Source organism: Nyctibius grandis, chromosome Z (assembly GCF_013368605.1).
Source record: "Nyctibius grandis isolate bNycGra1 chromosome Z, bNycGra1.pri, whole genome shotgun sequence".
NCBI classification, from domain to species: domain Eukaryota; kingdom Metazoa; phylum Chordata; class Aves; order Nyctibiiformes; family Nyctibiidae; genus Nyctibius; species Nyctibius grandis.
The window spans coordinates 29585618-29612126 of record NC_090695.1 but is presented as its reverse complement, the minus strand read 5'-3'; the positions used below and the strand labels follow the sequence as shown (position 1 = coordinate 29612126).

At 38.8% G+C, this 26509-nt stretch overlaps 1 protein-coding gene across 1 annotated transcript in view; it reads right to left on the bottom strand.

The window, feature by feature from the left end:
- RFX3 (regulatory factor X3) overlaps positions 1-26509 on the bottom strand; it is a 134282-nt gene that overhangs the window by 32903 nt on the left and 74870 nt on the right. The window contains exons 3-4 of the mRNA XM_068422365.1: positions 16058-16155; positions 5004-5262 (exon numbers count right to left, since the gene is read on the bottom strand). Of these exons, the coding sequence (XP_068278466.1) occupies positions 5004-5262; positions 16058-16155 (357 nt within the window). The remainder of the gene's footprint in view (positions 1-5003; positions 5263-16057; positions 16156-26509) is intronic.

Genomic DNA, 26509 nt, shown 5'->3' with positions numbered 1-26509 from the left:
AACATTTACAGCCAGACAACCTTAGAGAGAGGTAGAGTGGCCATTTTAGAACAAATTGTATTTAATCAGAAACAAAAAAAATCTAGTCCTTCAGAAAGGTGATACCTCCATGCCACTGATAATCAGACTGTTATGAGAATATCAGTGGCTTAGGCGTTTTCAAATAAAAGGAATTAACAGAAATTCTTCTCACAGATTCAAAGATACCTATTTTTAATATCTTATGATAAAAAAACGCCATTGTGTTTCTTACAATATTTTTAATCAGTAATTGGAATACTACATTGGAATAAACTGAGCTTCCAACAACAGTACATCTCGATTTTAGGGGGGCAGAGACACATGTTATTTTGGCACATTGCCAGACTGAAACCTCTGGAAGAGAGAGGGAGAAGCCATGATGCTCCACAGCTCTGAAGGAGAAACTAAAGCAGGAGGAAAAGTCTTGGAAGCAGATGTTTATAAAGGCACAAGATCCACAAATCCTCTAAACTTCACACCCCTCCAGTTAATTTGTACCACATAAATGGTTTTTTAGCAGCAGTAGTGACTACCATTCTTATGACTCATTTAAAAGAAGAAAAAATTATTATCTGCCTTCTTGTATCTGGAAATGGGTGCATTTTTTCACAAAAGATGTCACTGTACTCAGTTGAAGAAGTCATTAAGTAAATGTCTTGCCAGTATAAGAGGTCAGACCAAATGATCTAATAATCATGTGTAACATAAAAATCTGTGCATCTTTGATTTGATCAGAAATGGTTTGGTTTATGCTAAGATGGATCCAGCAAAATAAAAATTACCAGAGAATTTGAAGAATGGAGGAGGAAGAAGTTCCTCTACCAAGAAAAAGATTTATGAATATAATCTCATCTCAAACTATTTTCAAAATGGAAACTCCTCCACCTTTAATGGACCATTTAAACATTTGTTACTTCTTGTTCTTAAAATAATTATAATACTTCCACTAAAATTATATTATCAGGATATGATATTTATACTTGGCCTTCTTACTTGTTCTTCTTGTTGTTCTGCCTCCATTAATTATGGCATATTTTGGGTAGGTACCATCCTTCCTTTAAAGTTAAGAGCAAATTTTGCACACTGTGCTTCCTACCAGAAATAATAATTTGTGGTGATGCATTATATCCATATTAATTTTGCTTTTATTTTCATGCACATTTAGATTTTCACTGAAATGGGATAAATTTCTGCAATAGCATGAGTGGAGATCTCTTATGGTGGGTGATGACTGATGAATGACAACTGTAACTGCAGGTCAGTCGTAAAGCTTGTTAGAAAACAAGACTGATAGGAGCCTCTCACTGGCTGTCAAGCATAACAACACATTTATTACTAGAAACTGTATGAATTTTTTAACCTTGTGATATTATGAAATATGATTAGATCATCCTATTTTTTCACAAGAACTGTCCTTAGACATTTACATATAGGAAAAAAACCTGGAAGGTGATTTAGATTTCATTATTAACATGGCAATCCAATTTTCTAGTTAGTCTCTTAAATATAGCTGCCCCTTCTTTAGTGATAGCTGCCAATAAACCAAACAGATGGCTCTTTCAAACAGATTTCAACATGCAAATTCACTTCAAATAGATATCCAGCTAGGGTAAATCACTTCTTGTTCAATGAAATCACTATTTATTCTTTACCAATCCACGTATATTCACATGAAAATGGTCATTTTGGAAAGCTGTTTATCTACCCAATATCTTATATAGAAGGTCTTATAATCTGAATGCCCTTCTGTTTTAGTGAAAAAAATCCTTTTTAGTAGGTAGAGAAGTAGTTTAGTAGGCCAGCAAAGGATAAAATTAGAAGAAGTAATGAAATCAGTGGAAATGAAATGAGTAAAGAAAATGCTAGCAAAGGTTCTTCATGCATACTAACATAAACTACTACTGTATATATGCTGTAATAGTTTCGATAGTGCACAATTCTTAGTATTTTGGCTATAAAACCACTGCTATTGCCTGCTACAGCCTAAGCAGGACAGCTTTCTTGTATGAATGACAGAAATTAAAATTAATTAAAATATTACAAACAAAATATTAGCCCTTTATTAAACCCAAAGCAGAACTCAGAATTACATTAAACCATAAAGACAATAAAGTGAAGATAGACTTAAAGTAAAAAGCCTCTGAGTCTCTTTTATTGAATTCTGCATAAAGTAAATAGCATACCTGGTGAAAAGTAAATTAGATTTTTAAGTTTCATTTATCTAATACACAGTTAATAAAATGGATTAATTTTATACGTTTGACTTTTAACATGAAACTTTTGTTTGTTTCTTTCTTTTAACTTAAGCTAGGTGCATCAGAAATAGATAACATGAATAATACTATTAATTTGCTTGTTACAGATGGTAATGATCTGATCAAGTGAGAGTGAATAACAACAAAATAAATGAAGTTATCAGTTGAAAAGAGTAAACAGAACTAGTACCTCTATGGCAAAAGTAAAGAGAGCTCGTCCTGCTCCGGCAGGGAGATTGGACTAGATGATCTTTCGAGGTCCCTTCCAATCCCTAACATTCTGTGATTCTGTGACTATGTGTTGGTAAGCAAATTCTTATTCATTTCTATATCCTTTGACTCCTTATGAAAATTCTCCAAACTAATTCAAAATTTGGAAATATTTTCTGAGTATACTAGCAAACCAGCTATAAAATACATGTTATTTTGATGATTTCAATACATTCTCTATACAGGAATGAAAAAAGTTATGATGGTAAAGATCAAATGAGGATCACAAGTGACACAAGCTCTACCTATCTAAGGTGCAAATGAAATATTACATTGCTCTATTTTGCACAGTTTAATTATGCCCTCTTGTAAAATTAAAACAGACTTGGTGCTTTAAAATTACAGTTTAAGCTGAACCTTTTGTGTTTCAATTGACTCTTGAATATTTCAGCTGAACCATACAACCAACAGCCTAAAATTACAAAATCTAAAATCATGTTGTGTCTCACTTCCTTAGCAAGAAATGTACTTCTAATATATTTTAATGTCTATACTATACAAAATAAACAGCACCTTAAAAAAGAGGAAAATATTTTAATGTTAAAAATGCAATTTAATAATTGTAATTTAATTAGCATTATTTTTTTCTATTCTTAAAGGCAAGTTGATGCAGCAGTATCAGAGTTACTTGGAGCAACAAAACCAGGCTGTTTTATTGACACATGAAGCAAGAGAAAGATGTTGCTGAACGTATGAACCTTAGATTTTGTTAAATGTGGCAAATTTTACTTCTAATTTTGGAAAAAAAAATCAAATCAGTTTTTAATTTGCAAAATATAGCATGGTGTTTTGTATCATTCAAATAATTCTAGGATATCCAACTTCAAAGTAAGTGTAACTACTCTTCATTTGTGTTTACTGGATGCATTTAACGCTCACTTGATTCCACATTCAGTTACGCAACTTAATTCTGTTGTTAGTGAATAAAACAAAACTTACACGACACACTAAACACAAAAATGCATTTGTTCTTATTTGATTAGGGAAAAAACTAGCATGACATCTAAAAGAGCCAATATTTGTATTCAACTGTAGAACAATTTATAACAACTAAGAAAACACAGGAATATCATTGCCATTTAAGTATTTTAATTAAACGAATCTGAAATACGAATTCTGCTTTTTTCAGAAACACTGTTTTTCTATTAGTCATGTAAAATATAGGCAAATGTTAATCTACACTCTTTTTTCTTTTGTAACTCAAATATAAAATTCTCTGTTGCTAGCTGAAAGCTCCCACTATGTTACTGATATTTATGACTCTCTACAATTTTTTTTCTCAGAAAATAATACTACACAGTTTTTGGATTAAATAATAATTTTTTACATTGTACAAAAATTTTGTATTTATGCATACCAACCACCGTAAGAATCAGAATAAGAGATTTTATCAGATCATCTAAATTATCCAATGCTATTGTAAACATTCATCATAATTCCAAATAAAGTATTAATTTTTACTCATTACATTGGTTCCTAAAAATAAAGTCCCCCTAATTTCACTGCCCTTTTGAGTACTGCTGAATATGTATTATTAATGATGCTTTATCCCCTTTACTATATTTTTCAACTCTTCCTACTCTATGTTTCACAATTCTCTTCCCCATTACTTCCAGATCTCCACATCCAGACCAGAATACGCAGAAGAATTAGGTAAAAGTATTCATTAGGACTATGCAGCAATGCTAGACTAGCTATAAACCCTTTTTCCTAATTGAAGTATGGGCTGATTGAGTAAACTCTTAAGGGAAACCTCTGTGTTTATGTTTAAGTGTCCACAATATTATCTATCACAGTTGTAACAGAATGCATCTTCCCATAGCATTGTAAGACACTTCCACAACAAGCTTTTAATCTGGAACAGACTTTGGAGACATACAATAGGTAAGTAAGAACAAAGTGTTAAAACCTAGTATCTCAGTATTCTGAACAATTGGAAATATTTTGAAATAAGCTACCAAACCTACACTAATATTGAGCAAAGAAACCAAATAAATGCAGGGAAGTTACAGATAGGTAGGTATCTGTACATTATTTAACATTTACATGTGACACAGTTATACTCAACAACATCGTGGTTTTCTTGTTTTCAGAAAAAATACAAAATGTTAAAGGAGGCTGTTTTCATTCCCAACCTAACAAATATTCAGCTTAGACAAACTATTATGTGAGCATTCCCAAAGCATTCACTGATATTACTTGAGTGCAAAAATTTAACCTATGAAATGTAAATATTTGCAAGCTGACAAGGGAAAGGTCTGCCTTCATGTTCAAGTTTTCACGGTATTCTTACTATTCTATCTTACTTTATATATATTTATTACTTATTTTACAAGTACTATTCTGACAACATAATACTGCTATACATTCTGTCACAAAATCCGTGTCTGTCTGCAAGAACATCTGAATGACTAAGAAACTAGTCTCAAAGATTTTGCATCAGTCTGAAATACTTACTGTTGCTGGGGAGGCCCGTGTTGTATGAGTCACTGAATGACCAGAATTTTCCATTGAATTGCCAATCAGATACGTCCCTCCTGAGCTGCTAATGAGTTGTCCTCCTGTGACACCCATCTGAATCCCTCCAGTGCCCACCATGCTATGAGATGAGACCACTGTTGTCACCTGTGCAGAACTTCCTTGAGTATCAAAATAATTTCCCCCAGTGTTTTGGCTGTACATCTGGGTTTCTGTGTAAGGATAAGTTGTTGACCGGCTTCAAGAAAAGAAAACAAAAGGAAAAGAAATTACTTGTATTCTTCATTTAGCTGAGGGAAATGTTATAATTCGAGAAATGTAAGTACAATAGCTCTAACCAAATTAAATAAGATTGGCAAACAATCCCTGACTCCTCAGAGAATAACATTTAATCAAGTCAAAGCACTAAATAACTAACTCAGTGACAATGTTAAACCAAGTATCCACCAAATCTTACAGAAAAATTTGTCAGTCTTACCTGAAGAGGAGAAGGGAAGTGTGACAAAAACTGAGGAGACAGGCAGAATAAGCTCATCCAATTATTAATATATTGCAAAGCAATTTATATAGCTCCATCTGTTTTAACTTGTTTTCAATTTGACAATAAAATTTTGAATTTTAGTCAGATGTTATACATTTTGCATACTGTGCATGTTGCAAAATTGCAAACAATTTATATAAATGTCAGCCAAGAGAGTCCAATGTTCAAGAATCCTGTTATGTAAAAGCACTCCTAGCTCTTTTCTTCAACAGCTGCACGTAAAGATCATCTAGGGACTAACCTCAGTGTAACTAAAGTCTTCTGGCTCTTTATGAGAACACCTTGGTGATATTCTGTGGCTTGAGATACAAGGTAGTCAACAGAATCTAATAGTTCCTCCTATCGAAACACTGTGAAATTCAGCGTTTACTAGAACGTAGCATTAGAAAGTTCATCAGAGTTACTAATAAGTTGGAAATCCAAGCAGTTAGGCTGCAGAATCCTAGCTTACAGAAGGCTGTGCAAACTAGATGATGTTTACCCTTAAAGCAAGTCACAGAAAGTCAGAAACTGAGTTAATTCAATTTAGATTAAGCAAGCCCAGAACATGCATCCAATGTTGAGATCCCACACTGGAAATTAAGGAGACCAGCATTAATTGGACTAGGATTCAAGGTACAATAGTTTAAGACATCACCTATTATGCTTTAGTATTTACACACATTTTATAGTGATTTGCAAAATATAATGCTAGAAATAAAACACATGGACTTGTGGCATAAAGTTGTTAATAAAACTACATTTTTTGGCACATGAAAACAGAAAATAACTATTTTCTAAGTTCAGTAAGCCCCAGTATTACCATGCAAATTAAGTGTAATGTCTTGCGCTATATTACAGACACTAATATGTTACTGAGCTTAACTTTTAGAGACAGTTTTGTCTTTTCAAAGAAAGGAGACAAATAAAAACAATGGCACAGAGAGAGTAAACCTTGTTGCTGTCCTCTCTTAGTTTTCAGTGTGCACATGCACACATGGGAAACCATTTATTCCCAGCTGCACCTATCTATGTAAATGTCAAGCATCTGATCTATTGACTACTATAAATCAATGTTCCTGCCATCCCATTATGTCTCAGTAACTTACATAGGCTGATCATGGCCTCAAATTTTCTTTGAGCAAGTAGCTGATAGGACAGACTTACCTTTCCCATATTTATATTTGTCTAGGAAACATCACCTACAGACTTATGCTGGTTTTATTCATGTCTTAGAAACGTCTGCCTTGTTAAAAGATTTTTTTAATCACTTTGTGTTTGAGTAAAAAAAACCTAACAGATATATTTCCTTTTCCAGGAACTGAGAAATGCAGTGTCTTTAAATAAAAATTCTCAAATCAGGTTAGAAGTCCAGACAACTTAAGTCAAGTGCAGTTTGTGTTTGTTTTAAATAGGTTTTAATTTGAAATGATATTCCAGTAACTTCTGTGTCTTGCAAAATAAGTAATTAACTACTGAATTCTTATCACTACCTGTAGGCACCGACTTGGAAAATTCAAGTCTTGGGTAAAATGCATATATATCTATTTTTTTACTTGAAGATGTCTACCTTTTATACTGTAACTTGAAATACCAGCACCCCTTCACAGTGGCTGTACAAGAACAGCATCTTAATTCAAACAAGCAAACCATTCAGTGTCAATTTTTTAATTTTTCTGTAATTCTAATTCAAATAAACGAGTAATATGATAATTATTGCCTTACTCATCAAGTAATAACTCCAGAATTACTCTTGTGGGTTTTTGTACAGATTACCTACGTAGCTTAGCAGGCAGGCATGTAAGTATATTTTCACTATCATTTCTGTAATGGAAGTTAGCCTTTTATGGTACTTAATTAACTAAGGTATTATTTCCTGGGATATAAATATGATAAACACTAGATTAAAATAAATATTTCAAGATACACTGTTACTTATATGCAGAGTACCTAATGCTCATGATAATGCTATGGTATTGCAATATGGTAGAAGAAAGTCTTTCACACCAGAACAATACCCTCAAACTCCTTTAAGATTTTAGTATAATCCTGTGGCCCTAAAGCTGATAGTGAGCTTTAAAGAAGCTAGAAAGAAACGAATCCTTCATTGAACACTGAGAGAAGGCCATATCACAGCCAATGCACTGCTGCAGCCTCTGAAGCAATGGGAAGAAGGGGATGTGCCATATACCCTAACACGGACACAACAGAACATGACACAGAAGTCGAATGATAATGGAGAGGGCTAAATCATCTGTATCACCCTGTATCATACAACCTCCTGCCTCCTCACAAAGAAGTCTGCTCCTGTAATCAGAATATTGATTCAGGGCTTTTCAATAACAGATCAAATCCCAATGAAGCAATAACCTTCTTCCACAAAAGCCTCCTCAATTGATCTAAAGACAGAGATGGAAAAACTGATAAGACAATAAGTCATCGTTTCCTTTCCCCAATCCCACTTTATCAAAAGAAACTGCTAAAACCAAAGATCAAAACCTACACTACGGAATGGCAATTAATGCATCTATAACCAGAGAACAAAAATTCAAACTAAGCAATTTCCTCTGTAATAGTGAATAGTTGACCTGCTTTATGCATATACATTTTCTCTATATGGACAACTTAAAATATATCAGCCAGAAAAAGCTTTATAAAATTTACCTAAGTATTGCATTATTCCATATAAAGAAATTCTTATTTGTCACATTCAAAAATTAAAGTAAATATGTTACTGACGGGCATTCATTATCAATAAAAAAGAATTGAGATCTTCAACACTCAATCCAAGAACTTTTTCCACACAGAAATACAGTAATAAAAGCACACACAATGCACAACTACAGGAAAACCCTGTAAACCAGGGAACGAAGTAAAAGAAAACAGAGGAGAAATCTTGTAAATTCTATTCTCAGGACCTGTAAATTAGAGAGATATAAGAAACTTAGCTACAGACCTCTAAAAATTCTGATGAAGTACTGCAGACCTATAGTCCAAGAAATATGGTATTTCCTCTGTTAGGAACATGTCACAGGGTTTCACAGAATCACAGAACATTAGGGATTGGAAGGGACCTCGAAAGATCATCTAGTCCAATCCCCCTGCCAGAGCAGGATTACCAACATCATATCACAGAGGAACGCATCCAGGCGGGTTTTGAATGTCTCCAGAGAAGGAGACTCCACAACCTCTCGGGGCAGCCTGTTCCAGTGTTCGGTCACCCTCACCGTAAAGAAGTTTTTCCTCATATTTATGCGGAACCTCCTGTGTTCCAGCTTGCACCCTTTGCCCCTTGTCCTGTCAATGGATGTCACTGAGAAGAATCACAGAATCAATCAGGTTGGAAGAGACCTCTGGGTTCATCGGGTCCAACCATTGCCCTGACACCACCATGTCAAGTAGACTATGGCACTAAGTGCCATGTCCAGTCTTTTCTTAAACACATGGCTCCATCCTCATGACACTTGCCCTTTACATATTTATAAACATGAATGAGGTCACCCCTCTTCTCCAGGCTAAAGAGACCCAGCTCCCTCAGCCTCTCCTCAGAAGGGAGATGTTCCACTCCCTTCATCATCTTCGTGGCTCTGCGCTGGACTCTCTCTAGCAGTTCCCTGTCCTTCTTGAACTGAGGGGCCCAGAACTGGACACAATATTCCACATGCGGCCTCACCAGGGCAGAGTAGAGGGGGAGGAGAACCTCTCTTGACCTGCTAACCACACCCCTTCTAATACACCCCAGGATGCCATTGGCCTTCTTGGACACAAGGGCACATTGCTGGCTCATGGTCATCCTGCTGTCCACTAGGACTCCCAGGTCCCTTTCCCCTACGCTGCTCTCCAACAGGTCTGCCCCCAACTTATACTCATACATGGGGTTGTTCTTGCCCAGATGCAGGACTCTACACTTGCCCTTGTTATATTTCATTAAATTTCTCCCCGCCCAACTCTCCAGCCTGTCCAGGTCTCTCTGAATGGCTGCGCAGCCTTCCGGTGTGTCAGCCACTCCTCCCAGTTTTGTGTCATCAGCGAACTTGCTGACAGTGCACTCTATTCCCTCATCCAAGTCATTAATGAATATATTGAATAGAACTGGTCCCAGTACCGACCCTTGAGGGACTCCACTAGATACAGGCCTCCAACTAGACTCTGTCCCATTGACCACCACTCGCTGGCTTCTTTCCTTCAGCCAGTTCACAATCCACCTCATTACCTGATCATCCAGACCACACTTTCTCAGTTTAGCTGCGAGGATGCTGTGGGAGACCGTGTCAAAAGCTTTACTGAAATCAAGATAGACCACATCCACTGCTTTACCATCATCTATCCACTGGGTTATATCCTCATAAAAGGCTATCAAGTTGGCTAAGCATGACTTCCCCTTGGTGAAGCCATGTTGAGTGCCCCTAATGATCCTCCTATCCTTGATGTGCCTAGAGACAGCACCAAGGACAAGTTGTTCCATTACCTTTCCAGGGATGGAGGTGAGGCTGACTGGTCCATAGTTACCCAGGTCCTCCTTCTTGCCCTTTTTGAAGACTGGAGTGACATTTGCTTTCCTCCAGTCCTCAGGCACCTCTCCTGTTCCCTACGACTTAGCAAAGATGACGGAGAGTGGCCTAGCAATGACTTCCGCCAGCTCCCTCAGCACCCGCAGATGCATCCCATCAGGGCCCATGGATTTATGGACGTCCATATTGCTTAATTGGTCCCTGACCCAGACCTCATCAACCAAGACAAACTCCTCCTCTATCCTTACTTCCTCTGGGGCCTCAGGGGTGCGGGGCTCCTCAGGACAGCCTCCAGCAGTATAGACAGAGGCAAAGAAGGCATTCAGTAACTCCACCTTCTTTTTATCCTCTGTCTCCAGGGCCCCCACCTCATTCATCAGTGGGCCTACATTGCCTCTAGTGTTGGTTTTACCTGCAATGTATTTGAAGAAGCCCTTTCTGTTGTCCTTGACCTCTCTTGCAAGGTTTAATTCCAAGGAGGCCTTAGCTTTCCTAGTTGCTTCCCTACATCCTCTGACAACAGACTTCCTCCCAAGTGGCCAGCCCCTCCTTCCATGATCTGTACACTCTCTTCTTCTACTTGAGTTTGCCCAGCAGTTCCCTGTTTAACCATGCAGGTCTCCTGGTACCCTTTCTTGACTTCCTACCTGTTGGGATGCTCTAATCTTGAGCTCGGAAGAAGCAGTCCTTGAATGCTAACCAACTATCTTGGGCCCCCTTACCTTCTAGTACCCTGTCCCATGGGATTTCCCCTAGCAATTGCTTGAAAAGGCCAAAGTTGGCCCTACTGAAGTCCAGGGTTGTGATTCTGCTAGCTATTCTGTTCCTGCCACATGAGATCCTGAACTCCACCATCTCATGGTCACTACAACCAAGGCTGCCCTCAACCTTCACCGCTTCAACCAGACTCTCCTTGTTAGTGAAGATAAGATCCAGCAACTCTCCTCTCCTAATTGGCTCATCCACCATTTGCTTCAGAAAGTTATCATCAATGCACTGGAGAAATCTCCTGGACTGAGGATGGCTGGCTGAGTAGGCTTTCCAGCAAATATCAGGGTAGTTGATGTCCTTCAGATTTAGTTTGTACTAAATCTGCAAGACCTCAAGTCTTCGGCTTGTCAGGCTTCCTTTGTCTAGACTTGCCTGGGCTAGCCTAGAGCTTTGTTCTAGCTTAGCTGTAACAGTAAGTGTCGAACAATCAGGCAAATACTATTTAATCTGTTTCCATTTTAGCTTAGCTTTCTACGATTGTGTGGTACAAAATCTATTGTTAAAATGCTGATGCATTGCCCTAACTAACAGACAGCAATATCAAATAGCTATTCTGTGTAGAATAAACAATCCATGACCCCAGATTAAAAATGTAACAAAGAGGATCATGAGCGTGGGATGACAGTATTCAAGAAGTATCCAGCAAATGTAAAACACACCATATATAGTAAATTCAGATGTAATATGGAAATTGAAACCAATGAAGAATGAATAAGGTGTAGACTGTGCTAGAAAACATACTAAAAATAGCTGCAAGTGGACCCAGTGTGAGTAGAGAGCCGCACCATCCATCATACTTCTCCAGGCACAACACCTGTGATGGTGGTAACCTGCTGTAACTCTTTCTCAGATGGAAGCCATTGACCTTAGTATGCAGAGGGGTAGTAAAAGGGTAAGCATAATGCCAGAGGAAAAGGGATGGATACTAGGAAGTACTAGGAAGATAACAAATTTCACTGTATTGATAATAATTCTTTGATTTGACAGTTAAGATTTCAATTAGAGTAACAGTAAATTCTTGGTTTTGCATACAAGGTGCATTGTGCTCACACAAACTATGCAAATTGTAGTACAACAAATTGGTAAAGAATGTAGTTTGGATGTAACAGCAATGGCAACTCTTGGACAATTCCAGCAATTAAAACGCTCTTTGCCACACCAGAATTATCAGCTAAATGGCTACATTTGATTAACACATTACAATTTATATAAGAAGAAAGTTCACGTTTAGTATAGGGGACTCACTTGACTTCTTAATATAGGTGCAGCCATAATATTCTTTATCTATTCTAAAATGCCAGGTAAGCCTGTACGTGTCATTGCAACAAGAATGCATTTTCGTTTCAGGATAGAGTGACATGCTTGACAAGCAAAATCGTTATTAACCAGACACAAATGTAGATAACGTAATTCAAATATTCTCATATTATACTATGTACGTGACAAGTTGTAGGTTATACCCCCTGTATTATCATTATGCCTCCAATTATAATAAAACCAAATAACTTTTAAGGGTAGGCAAATCATAATATAAAATGCGTGGGAAGAATTGTACTATAAGAAAACAACAGTTATACTTGACAAAGACTGTGAAACTTGACAAACTTCTTTCCTTTAGAATTAAAAGAATCATGTAGGTCGTCCCTCATATATATTCTTACTGCAGCATTTGTTGCTATCATAGATGGACTTAAATCAATGCTAGTTTGCAAGTGCTTTATTTTGAAAAGAATAATTCTTCTGCCAGACATGCAATAACCTTTATTCCAGAGATGCCTGTACACTGAATTAATGCCTTCATCCTAACTATGGGCTGAAGACTTCTTATTCCATTGCTAGAGCAGTACTGTCACCTGACAGATTATGGAAGCATCCTATATCTGATTTTGAGTTAGAATTTAGAATTTGATTTAGCATGGTCATAAAAGAAATCAAACATATAATCATAGGACAATAACCCAGAAGACAAACCAGTGATCACTCTACACAATTGCATCATTTACAAACCTAATCCTATTTTCTGAAAGTGAAACAGACCATTTCTGGAGTGGGAGTAACTGGACAAACTGTCTGTAACACACCTGTGAATCTGTCAGGATCCACAAGGCTCATCTTTCACAGATTTCAGTGTGAAGAATAGAAAAAGATGAACTGCAATCTGAACACTTGTCTAAATATTTTAGCACAAGAAAGGCTGGTCTCTGTGTTTTCTGTCACAGCAGAATGCAATACAGTCTATGCCAGCTTTTTTTAGGGATATGGTAAGCTTTTTGTTCACTTCCAAAAATTCTAAAATGTCACCCTCACATTGATATGACTTTGAACAAGCTAATCTAGTGGCAAAACAAGAAGAGGAGAAACAAATATATATTTTTTTAAACCATAGAACTTAGGTAATGATAAAAATAGCAAATAGAGAAACAATTCCTTAATCTCTGATGGAAGCTAGCCATCTGCAACCTAGAGCCCTGTTCTCCTTCACCTATCAAATAAACAGCATTGTAACATGTAATACATATATTCAATAACTTTAATTTACATAAATTACATTCTTCCATTCTTAATCTGGAGTGTAAAAGTATACAGGAAAATGTGTTTCACAATATATAGACTTTAAAAATTCTGAGTAGAAACACAGGCTGGTCCCATTCTCCATGAATGAAACCATAATCTTTAGAAAGGTAAGTGTTCCTAAAGGTATTGAACAACAAACTGGCTGTTCACAATGTTGTTCACAACAACATGGGTAAATTCTTCTTCTACAGGAGGGAAAGACAATCTGGATTAGGCTCACCTGCTAAGGAGAGCCTTCTTACTGTGTTAAGGAAGGCTTTTATCCCTGACAAAGGGATTCAGATATAGAAACACAATAAAATCATGGAAACCTGAAGATTAGCACTAAGCAGTCAGTAACATCTGGTTCTGTTTTTTCCAAGGACTGTAAGCAGTCATGTAGTACACATCTCATACACTGCTGAAAGTGCATGTACCAACAGCTCACATAAGAACTTACACGTTATAAATGAAAAGAGAAACTTGAATAATAGCCTATTTAAGAATGACTTCTTTTGGAGGCTAACAGTGGACTATCGTGGTCACAATGAAGTCATGCTGCCACTGAGTGCTGCTGTACAGGACATGCTAGAAGGCAGCCAAGTGGTATGCTACAATTGATATCCCTAACACATTCTTCTCCATCCCTTTGGCAGCAGAACGCAGGCCACATTTTGCTTTTACTTGGAGTGGCATCCAGTATGCCTACAATCAACTGCCCCAGGGGTGGAAACACAGCCCTAATATTTGCCATGCTCCCTTTTTTTTTGCTGTACATGTTAAAGACCAGTTTTGGCCTTTGCAGTTACAAAAATCAAGTAATGAATACTCCGAACAGGAATAAAGGGGCCCTGCCTCTGGCCACGTGGAGAAAACAGACAAATGGGTTTACTGGTCTGTGTAGGTTCGATGGTCTGGCACATCAGCCCCATAGGAGATAGCTCATTACATAGCCCTTGGGCCGGTCTGAAGAGGACAAGATGAGAAAAAATATGCTTTACACCACAGCCAGGAACCATAGTCCTATGTTGGGGGCCAAAAAGGACTGTTGTGGTTTAACTCCAGCCAGCAACTAAGCCCCACACAGCTGCTTGCTCACTCCCCGCCCTGGCAGGATTGGCGGAGGAAGAATCAGAAGGGTAAAAGTGAGAAAACTCGTGGGTTGAGATAAAGACAGTTTAATAGGTAAAGCTGCGCATGCCAGCAAAGCAAAACAATGCATTCATTCACTCCTTCCCAGTGGCAGGCAGATGTTCAGCCATCTCCAGGAAAGCAGGGCTCCATCACGTGTAACAGTTACTTGGGAAGACAAACACCATCACTTCGAACGTTTCCCCCCTTCCTTCTTCTTCCCCCAGGTTTATATGCTGAGCATGATGTCATATGGTCTGGGATATCCCTTTGGTCAGTTGGGGTCAGCTGTCCCAGCTGTGTCCCCTCCCAGCTTCTTGTGCACCCCCAGCCTTCTCGCTGGTGGGGAGGTGTGAGAAGCAGAAAAGGCCTTGACTCTGTGTAAGCACTGCTCAGCAATAACAAAAACATCCCTGTGTTATCAACACTGTTCGCAGCACAAGTCCAAAACACAGCCCCATACTAGGTACTGTGAAGAAAGGTAACACTATCCCAGCCAAAACCAGTAGAATAGGGAATTCTAATGCATATTTAAGATACCGTCTTTAGGATTTACAAGTAGAAGAAAACATAAAAGACAGTATGTGAAAACTGAATTAAGCGAAATGTGCTATTAGAGATGACCAAAGAATGCTGCCAGTGTTAACATCAGAAGTCTCTGATCCAAATAATATTGCTCTTCTGAATCACTTTTGGATTACCATCAACAAATAAGTACCTGCAGACAATAAGGAAGCTTTCTAAATTGTATTTCTTCCTAAAACCAGTAACACAGCAAAAATGGCAAAAGGTAGGTAAATTTAAAAAAGAGGTAGAGAAGCTCCTTCCCAAGCAACACAATTCTACTTTGATGTTAGAGCCAGCTTCAAAGCTAGTGCTGCTCCAAGTCAGGGATTAGACTATGTAACTGCCATATGTCCCATCAAACCTAGATTATTCTTTCTATATTTCTAAACTTGTGTATCGGAGAAAGGAACTTGATGATGGAAAAGCATGTTCAGGGAAGCAGGAAATGCACAATAATGTGCAGAAAAAAAGGCTAAAGAAGCAGCAAAAGGAGACAATGTTACTCTCCTTCCTCTGCCTCTCCTCATTCCTTTGGAAAAAAATACTCATTTTATTAAACAGAGGAATGAAATTACATTACTACTTTCTTTAAATAATAACTACAGCTGCTGCACCTTTGTATGCATTTGCCACTAGGATTGCAGCCAGGAAGACAGAAGGCCCTGCCTTCTGTCCTGAGCACAGAACTTACTCATAAACTGAAAGGTGCTTTTTCAAACAACACTATGCTGTATATGTAACTTCATGTAAGTCCAACTAAAACGATCACAAGAATTCTATTTACACAAATATTCTGCATTAATAAAAACAAACAGTGTGAATTCAGCTTTTCATCCAAAAAACTATTTTGACAATAAAAGAGTTTTGATCGAATAATTTTTCTTTCCTACTTAAAATACACTAGTTGGTAGAATCTAACCAAAAATAATTTAACTTCACATTTTAATAAACATTCAAATTCAGATCATCTGCCAACTTACATAGCTCCATTAGTGTAGACTGTGTCACTTCCCTCCACATACTGAACCTGGGCTGGGTAGACATGCTGTACCTGTTGCACAGTCTGCACTTGCTGTACCTGAAAACAAGAACACCAGAAATTTGGGATATTGTAAAGAAGGACCGATACTTCAGTGTACCTAATGGCTTCTAAACAATATGGGCTGTCTCTATTCTCATAATTACTAAAGGTAAGTCACACCAATACCAAATAAAGTTACTGTTCTTACACATTTGTGCTGTACGTCTGGTAAATGGAGCCCTAACACTGAAGATGCTTGCTCCTGGAGCATACATACCTTTAGTGCCGAAGACAGACCTCGCTAGAAAGCATAATAAGGATGAAATGAAGTGTAACTATGCTTTACACCAAGCTGAAGGATTACATTTACTACAAAAGAAAGTATCATTTAGCCACATGTATGCCTTTTATTATTCCATTTCAGTCCTGAATACTACAAGCCTTAAAATCACAGCTCAAATGTGTTGCAGTTAAATTTAGAAATAAAGGTTCACATTAAGATGGTTTAGCTCTTGTTTAACTGGAGTTAAACTACAGTGACACAAACTTTTTTCCCAATAATGCTTTGAAACAATGTACAATGATGGATCAAAACTCCTAATCTGAGTAACCCCTTTCCTAGAATATCATCAGCTATAACAATCTCTGACAAACCTGGTTTTACATCAATGAGCTAAACAACAAAAGGCAGTAAGGCATTGGTTATCTTCACGTATATTGCTGAGATGGCATGCCTGTTTTGTAAAAGCACACACAGTCACAAATCAATTCCTTTGATTCATATACTACATAGGGAAGCTCCATCGTATGCAAATTTCCTCTCCAGTCTTAACTTTTTGTCTTCTGCCACAGTAAACATTAAGAATCCAATATTTTACACCTGCCATCATTTAGTGAAGTCATATTTTGGTTCAAGAGCAGTCCAGAATCTAAAAGATGCGAAAGGACTTAGAGACTTCACAGACTGGCACAATTTTACCCAAGGAACTGAATCAAGAAAGCAACAATGCACATATTCAGTAAACAGATTTAACACAAACTACTTCTAAGTGGCTGTTTTTTTTCTCAGATATTTTGTTATGAGGCAACTTCTGCCTGATCCCGTTCGTCCTAATGTTACAAATATTTGAAATTAAAAGAAATTCAATTTAATCACAATAAGTTTATGTTCTGTATTAGAGTTTGTAAAGCTAGTTATAGGACTGTTAAGTTTGAAACAGGTAACCATAGGCACTGTTAGGTTTGAAGTAGGTAACCATAGAAACCCCACTAGATAAGTTGCTGTACTTCTTGTTAGAGACCGTCATGAACACTAGTTGAATACAATGGAGTTACTGGATGAACAAGTTGCGACATGTTAGAGACCAACTAGAACTGATCTTGAGACTTGATTGAGAGCCAAGGTACTATCACGCCTGCGCAAGAAGGAAAGGTAAAAAGTGCACAGCGAGGAAGACATATGGCCTTCATCGCGGAGACCCCGGCCCACAACCACCAGAAGAAACTGCGCGTGCTCAATCGGGAGGAGTTATAGGTGGAGACTATAGAAATGATTTCCTGGAACTCATTATAATAAAGACCACCTTTTCGGGGAAAGTTATGAATATGTATAGGCGTCCTTGGATACGTGATGAATATGTAATATTTTACTATATAAATATGAGGTGAATTATCGAGGGGGGAGCGCACGGCTTTGGAGGGGCTACCCCCCGTGCTGCCCAGTGCTGCAATAAAGATGTGCCTGCTTCTTAATGCTACATTGGTGTTAAGAGGTTTTATTCCCGATTTCGCTGACACTTAAGGATTGCAAACACCATAATTCCAGATGAATTTGGGTTTTGTGCAACTGACGGATCATGTCCAAGAACTCTTTGAGAACACCCTAGTTTAATACCTGCAGCTCTGCTGTACTTTAAAGAGTTCTGTAAAGAAGCACATTTTTCCTAGTCTTTTATAGCATTGACTCAAACTGCAAAAGAAAAATCTAGATTTTCACAGAAATCTTCCCTTAGGTTTACATTAAAACCTGAATTCCAAAAAAACCATAACACCCAAGGTTTGAATGCAGCTAATACTAGCATGATAGAAAATCAGATGTTTCTGTCCATTAACAGCAATGAGACACAACATGATTTTTAAAATACCTGTTAAAATCCAAAGTTTTCTTATTTCCCACATAAATCATTACATAAATTGACAAAGAGACCTGAAATACAATTTCTCCACTTCAAAAAATATACTTTAAAGATGTTTTCTAATTATTAAGTAAAGTACAGCTGTGTACATTTCCTCTCTTAATAATATTTAGTTATTTAACAGAAAGATTCAGTTCTAAAAGTCAACACAAAAAACTCTGATCCAAATTATGCATGCTACTAGGCTTTAGAACAAATTTTTGAAATAAAAAACATAAATAGCTGTATTGTGCAAATATCTTCTCAAAGAATTAAACTACTTCTACTTCCATCACCTTTGAATTCATAACTTAAATTAATTCAAATAATAATTTCAATTAATGGGCTTGATCCAAATCCAGTATAAGAAACTTATGCCTATAAGCTTGCTATTAATTAGTACCTCTCAATATTCAAATTTGCCAATCTGTGACAAAACCATCTACTCATGCAATAACTGGTTAAAATGTTTATGTGCTTTACTGTGAAACATGTATGCAACATATTATAATAGCTTTTAAGTTTAACTCTAAACGTATTTCTTCCTCTTGGATGACTCAAGTTCTACAACCTTTAATCAATGGGAGAAGGAGAGTCATTGTTGATCAGTCTATTACAGAGCACCAAACTGATCTACTTAACTATTCAGTGAGAAAATGTCTTGAATGCAGGCTTTCTTCTTAAAACCAGTAATTTGTCACCTGCCATGTAATGGATGTGGTCCATTTTCTGTCCCAGTAGTACAGCTGGGGAAGCACTGTGGAAATGATGCTGTTGTCAGTAAGAATTCCATGTTCATGTCCAACCTCTCCCAAAATTCACTTCGTTCCCTATTCAGACACACTGGATATGGCTTACTCCCTATTAAAAAACCCCACACTATTTTTCTATTAATAAAGGAAATGTGATTTTCTCCCTGCAACCTGTATACTGATAAAATGGAACTCAACAGTACATACAAACACAACATTAAAAAATTCCTATCAGTAAATGCAGGTCATGTTCCCATTCTATAAAAGGTATTGTATTCTCCCATTATGCTTGGATACAACCTGCTACCATTTCAAAAACAACACATTCAGCACAGTACAAGAAGTTTACCATACAACTGAGAGGGTAGTGCAGGGACAAAGTGGTATAGAGTGTATCAAAGCTCAGTGTCTATTGGACAGGAAACTGAAAAATTCCAAATTGTGCTTATTTTCTGATTTGGAACAACAACAACAAAAAATTAATTTACCAGAAACAAAAATATTAAAAAATGTTAAAATTAAAATTTTCATAAATTTCAAATTTTCACTAACTTTTACATAAATTCTTTATTAGCCTAATATGCAGTACTACGAGAAATGTCATCACTGTTTACGCAAACAAAGTAACTTATTTTTTAAATCAACATTTAAGAATGGATACACTACAGTGCTATTAAAACATCTTACCTACTTTTGTAGATCAAAATGTTTTTCCTTTAAATTTTAACAATTAAGTTCAATACAAAAGGGCCACTGGAATTAGGTTACTTTTTTCCTGAACCAGTAATAAAAATAGCAGTTTATTAAAAAAGTTTCTTTGCTTTAGCTTCTCTGCAGCTCAGTACTGCTATGGTTAAATTGATTATGGTGCCAAAGGAAGCTTTAGTCACTACATTGTATTGCAATGTACATAACAACCTTAAAGTAGAGAAAGTTAGAGGCAAATATTTTCCTGTCAAGCAATAAGTAAGTGGCCTCTAGGATGGCCTTGTATATGAAAATTCTTCCATGCTGAAAATCTTTGTTATATGATATCTCCAGTAATATTTTTATTTCCTATTTAGTTCATTTTGGGAAAAATGTTTGCATGAGAATTAAATCTAGTGTCTCTGGATTTTCCTTTTAACCTTCAATGACAGGAAGAAATAAAATGCATATATCTATTCTCTACGAGCACAAAATTATTTGAGAAGAAGCTGGTTATAAGGTAACAAAACACCACCAAAAAATATTAACATTTTTGTGTGAAATTGTAAAAAAAAAAAGAATTTCATTTTTCTCTTCTGTTTTATTATTTTCCTTGCACCTTTTATTAAGCTGTAAAGGAATTGTATCAGCTATGTTCTTTAGCTTTTGGGACAGAGCAGAAATTGGAGACCATAGAGAGGATATTCAACAAAAATCCTAAATGGCCTTCTTGTACTAAAAAAATACTCCAAGAATTAAATAATTTGGGCTGAAAATAGAAAACACAGTGAAATATTTATTAAAAGGTGACAGTACGCAAGTTCAAAAATTGTATGTTCTGGGGTGGACTGGTGAGCTAGTCACGGTAATTGTTGTTATTGTCTGGCTGGAAAAGAGAAAATTAACTAACTTGTAGAGGAAATAATTAGTTAACTAGGGTCAGACAGAATATCTTTCATTCTTGCTTCAGTGATTCTAGCCTGAAATAAATAACTGGAACAGGATTAGAAGTAAGCAGCTGAAATGTTCCAGAAAAAAAGGCGAAGGAAAACTTATTTCAATACACGTGTGTAATTATAATTACTTGTTGAAGGGGGGGAAAAAATAGAAAATAAATTACATTCTTAATTATACTACCTCAGAGGAACAAATGAGGGAGTAAGTGATATTGTATCTATGAGAGTTTGTCAACAAAAATAAAGTGCATGAAAGCATACTGAAATGCAGAAATTACACTGACACATGAAAACAAAATTTAAGAGAGAATTTTGATTTCCAGTAAGAAGCACTTATGTTCAAAATACTACTAAGCAAAGAACAGAGCAATAGGGAAAAACATAGAAGGATTTTAAACTCCATTTTAAAAAGAACATATAATTATCCACAGTGCCTACGCAAACAACTTGGATATGCATCGTTTTCTGTTCTCAGAGATAAAACAATAATTTTTGTACCTTCATTAGTCTGGATTACTTTTGGCAAGCAAAATATAAATAGCACATGCTTTAATATTCTAAGCACATTCATATTTATATAATGGCTAATGTCAGTTCATGATTATGTTTTTCATATGCTAAACATGATTTTGCATTAAGAGCAATTTTGATTAGTAGAAGTCTGCATCTCCAGTTAATGATACAATGCTTTATGAATGTGATGGCCATCGTGTATGGTGAATACGAAGAAATGCTTTGCTCAACTTCTGATGCATGGATATACTTTTATAATAGATTATATGACTACTTTTAGTTTTATTTCTCCAATCCTTCCAGATTTCATGGCATAAACTACAAAGTGAGGTTAATTTTGAATCCTTAGAAGCTCACCACACTGTGCTAAAGAGTACCTGTTGCAAAAGCAGTGATACATGAGTGAAAAATCCTCCTATCTGAGGAAACAAAAGACTAAGAAAATTCCACAGGCTATTAAAACGGAATTTAATTACACTCCCACCTTTTTGATCTTATTCTTGTTGCTTTTTGCTTACATGTGTAGATGTCTGTCCCCTTACCCCTTACCCCCTCTATCCCATTGCAATAGTGACAGCTGCTGTGCTGCATGAAACCAGCTGTCACCAGTGCCGCTTGTACCAGAGAGGAAGCCCAGGTTTTCATTAATGGTACATTTTTTTTGCTGTTTTTGGAGCATCACAGCAGACTTTCACGAGCTCCATATTTATAATAGCTATATGCAAATTAGCTATTCATTTTAGCTGAAAATAACAAAAGTTACTCTTTCGTTGTTTGCTCAAAAGACAGGATGCTTCAGTACAAACACGATCCTATCCTTAGAGTTCAATCAATTCAATGATAAGAACTACAGTGTAGAGGTTTGGTTAAGTGAGAAGGGGCACGATCTTGTGCCACTGAGCAGTCTGAGCAACCCAGGCTTTGAGCAACGGTTAAGCCCAGAGCTAGCGACCTTGGACTCCCCTTGAGCGGTGCAGGGCAGGGGGACTCCGCGGCGCCTGCTTCAGCGAGGGGGCGGTCACGGCTCTGAGTATGTAAATCTATAGACCAATCACAAGTGTGATCGGGACGCGTGATTAGCATGTACTCAGCTTACAGCCGATATATGCGCTGCGTGCTTTGCGAATAAACGGAGAACTTCCATACTCACATTGAGATTGTGTCGTTACTCTGGACCGTCGCCCAACACCTGCGAGCCGCCCCCCTGTTTTCCCCTACTTCAACTGGTAGCAGAGGATGGTTCCCTTCGGCGTGCTCTTTCCGAGACTGCGGTAAGCAGCGATCAGGAGGTGTTGGGAAAAGGACGGCTGGGAGTGGTGCTGCTCGGGTCAAATAAGGCAGAGCAGACACTGGAAGAGTTGGCCACTCAGCTCCCAGAGTAAAGGTGCTGCTCAGGTCAAAGAAGGCAGAGCAGACACTGGTTGGTGCTGCTGGGGTCAAAGAAGGCAGAGCAGACACTGGAAAAAAGGGCAGCCATGGAGATAGAGGCTGCAGCCGCGTTACTCGCAAGTATCCTCTCTAAGAGAGGGAGCGAGACAGCGGAGAAACAGCTAATTAAGCTGATAAAGTTGGGCCAGCACTGGGGACATTTTAAAGACACAGCGCTTGTATTTTCCGCGGAGGAATGGAGAGAAATGGGAGACACTATGGGGGAAAAGACTGTTGAGAGGGACTCCGAGGAAAAAGAAATTAAGGAGGTGCGTGGACTCTGGCAAAACGTGATAGAGACTTTAAAAACTATGAGGGCAGAAAGAGAGGTCGCCCGCGCGGCTGCTCAGATGCGGGCGGCACCAGAGTCCACCCCCCCCCCCCCGCCCCGCTAAAAAGGAAAAAACTTCTGGGGCTCTGGCTCGTTTCTTTGGGTTACCAGCAGTTAAGGGCATGTCGGCGCCGATACAACCGTCTGTAGCCGAAGCCCGTCGGTGGTAGAGGCGGCGGCCTCTCAGGAGCAATGGCGCAGCAAGAATTTAAAGAAGGAAGTTACAAACAAAGAGAAACGTGGCTCTCGGAGAGTCACGCGGCAAAGGAAGCGGAAACCGGAAGAGGAGGATGAGAAGGAGGAGTGGTCAGCTCCTCCCGACCCTGCCCAGCTGGTGGGAGGAGAGGGGGGCCGGCCCCTCCCCTCGGCACCGCCGGCGTACCCGCCCCTTCCTCCTTCGCCCTGTCTGTCAAGATCGACGTCATCTACCCCACCTGACCGTGGGAACCCGGAAACCAACCCCACCGGCCTTTTACAGCAGGTCTTGCGGGAATTAAAGGATTTAAAGGTACAGCGACCACAGCCAAGAGCATTCGCTCCTGGATTACAAAAAAGAGACAACTCCAGGGATGCTCCGCTTCCACCTGCACCTAGGGCACCGAGGTGGAGTGGGGTGATTCGTGATGCCATATTAGAAGGACACTGGAGTGCTGTTGAGGATCTAGGTGGAGTGGGAGCTTTTCCAGTGCTACAACAGAATGGAGTAGCTACTTGAGAACCACATGATTGGAAAATTCTTCAACAAGCAAAAGCTGCAGTTACACAGTATGGAGTAAAATCAGACGCTACGAGGAATAGTCTCCTGGATTTTTTCTGCTGATCTCTTATGCCTGCATGACTCCCGGAATCTAATGAAACTGTTGCTGACACCTACTCAATTCCTTTTGTGGGGTTCAGAATGGGCACAACGAGCAGTCAATGAAGCTGCGCGAAGAATGAACAATCCAAATGATCCTTTACATGGAATTACTATGGACATTCTCACAGGACAAGGAGCTTATTCTACGGTGCAAGCACAGTTACAGTTACCGGCATTAGTCCTACAAAAATCTGCACAGCTTGCATTTGAAGCATTCCAAGCCTTGCCTGGCTCCGCGATCCCGTCATCCGGATCGGTGGTTCAAGGAGCTACGGAGAAATATGAGAACTTTATTAATAGACTATGGGAAGCCGTAATGAATCATCCTGATCTTGACGATGATAACAGGCAGCAGATGTTAAAGATTTTGGCTTTTGATAACGCGAACAAACAAACTAAACAGTTGCTCGCTAGCTTACCTAAAGGTGCAGGAGTGGAGGAAATGGTGAAGTGAGTCGAACGTGCTGATGTGCAGAGAGCTAGCAATACCGTTGCTGCTGCCGTACAAAGTGCCGTTAAGGGAGTGGTTCAACCTTTGGCAGCGCTGGTACAACAAAGAGGGACACGACGACCAACACCAGCGGGACAATCCTTTCAAGGAAATTGCTATCGATGTGGAGAGAATGGACATGCCAGAAAAGATTGCCGAGCTGCTGTCTGGTGTGATACCTGCCAGAAGAATAGTCATACAACTAAGGCGTGTCAGGGAAACTTCCAAAGGAGCGCGGAGAGGGGCCGCATGAGGAGACAAGTCAACCCATCATACGAACCAAAGGCTTTTTACAACAACGCCAACCAGCAACCCGAGGAAGCCTGGGGTTAGACGTGGAAATCACAGTAGATGTCACCTTGCGGAGTCAAGAAGTACAGAAGGTCCCTACTAATGTGCAGGGTCCGCTAAGCGGGGATTTCGATCCCATGGGAGGACTTTTGTTAGGACGATCTTCTGCCGGTATAAAAGGACTTGTAATACTTCCAGGAGTCATAGATGCAGACTATACCGGGATTGTATATATTATGATGTATACACTTAATCCACCTATGTTTGTACCAAAAGGTAGTCGAATTGGACAAATAATCCCCCTTTCTGCCTATCAACAAGGTACTAATACGACTACCTACCGTGGAGATCATGATTTGGCTCCACAGGACCAGCGGTATGTTTTACCACGAGAATGGATGACAGACCAAATATGTCAATCACAATGTCTCAGAACAACACTTGTATAAAGGTACAGGCCTTGCTGGATACAGGTGCCGACGTCACCATTGTCAGTCGACGCGTCTGGCCAAGGAATTGGACACTAGAAACACCTGATTCACATATTGCTGGCGTTGGCGGGAATTCTGTGACAGCTGTTAGTCATCACCCTGTGACCTTACACTTTCCAGAGGGACAGCGTGTAACTTTGAAAGTTTATGTCTTGTCCTTACCTGGGGTTTTGGAAGCACTCATAGGGTGAGATGTCTTGAGTCAGATTGGTGCGGTTCTTACAACCACCCATTTTTGATAATGGCCGCTGGAGAGCAGTCGCCCAGTCCACCTTTGACTTGGTTATCAGATGAGCCTGTGTGGGTTGACCAGTGGCCTATGACTGAAGAGCGACTGCAGATTACTAAGGGACTAGTAGAGGAACAGTTAAAAGCAGGACATATCAAACCCTCAGTTAGTCCTTGGAATACACCCATTTTTGTCATCCCTAAGAAAAGTGGAAAGTGGAGATTATTACATGATTTACGGAAAATTAATGAGCAAATGCAAGCAATGGGAGCATTGCAACCAGGTATTCCGTCACCTAACATGTTACCAGCAGGATGGCATATATTGATTGTAGACTTGAAGGACTGTTTTTTCACCATATCTTTACATCCTCAGGACACCATGAGGTTTGCCTTTTCTGTTCCTGTTATCAACAAAGCGGAACCAGCTCAGCGGTATGAATGGGTAGTTCTACCACAGGGCATGAAAAATTCACCTACGTGATGTCAGCTCTATGTAGCATGGGCGCTGAAACCATTGCGCCAGCTATGGTCACAGACTATCATCTATCATTATATGGATGATATTTTGTTATGCCAGGCCGATCCTTTTTCAGAAGAACGTCTGCACAAACTAACAACAACGTTGGCGGAGAAAGGTCTCGTGATTGCACCAGAAAAGATTCAACGAACTGATCCCTGGAAATACTTAGGATGGACAATTTCGGCTGCTCAAATCCGACCTCAAAAGGTGGAGCTACATACAGATTTGAAAAACCTGAAGGATGTACAAACACTTCTTGGAGATATTCAGTGGGTCCGTAACTGTGTCGGTATCTCGAATACCGAGATTGCCCCCCTCACTGAACTGCTGCGACGATCACACCCTGCTGACTCCATACAGCTGTCTGAGACTCAACAAAGCGCGTTGCGGTCAATCATCGTCAAATTACAAACTGCATGGTCATCGCGACGCATTCGTGAACTACCTGTGTCTCTGCTTGTAATTAACAGTGAAAATATGGTTTGTGGTGTCATTTGTCAGTGGCAAAACAAAAAGGGGGAACTCCCCCAGGGCTACAACCAATGCCGCTACAAATGCCACGATAAAGATGAAGATTTTTGGGTGTTGGAATGGGTATTCCTTAGTGTACAACCGAAGACAAGCATACAGACTAGACCAGAAGCCATAGGGGAACTAGTGAAAAAGGGTAGATCTAGGATTATAGAAT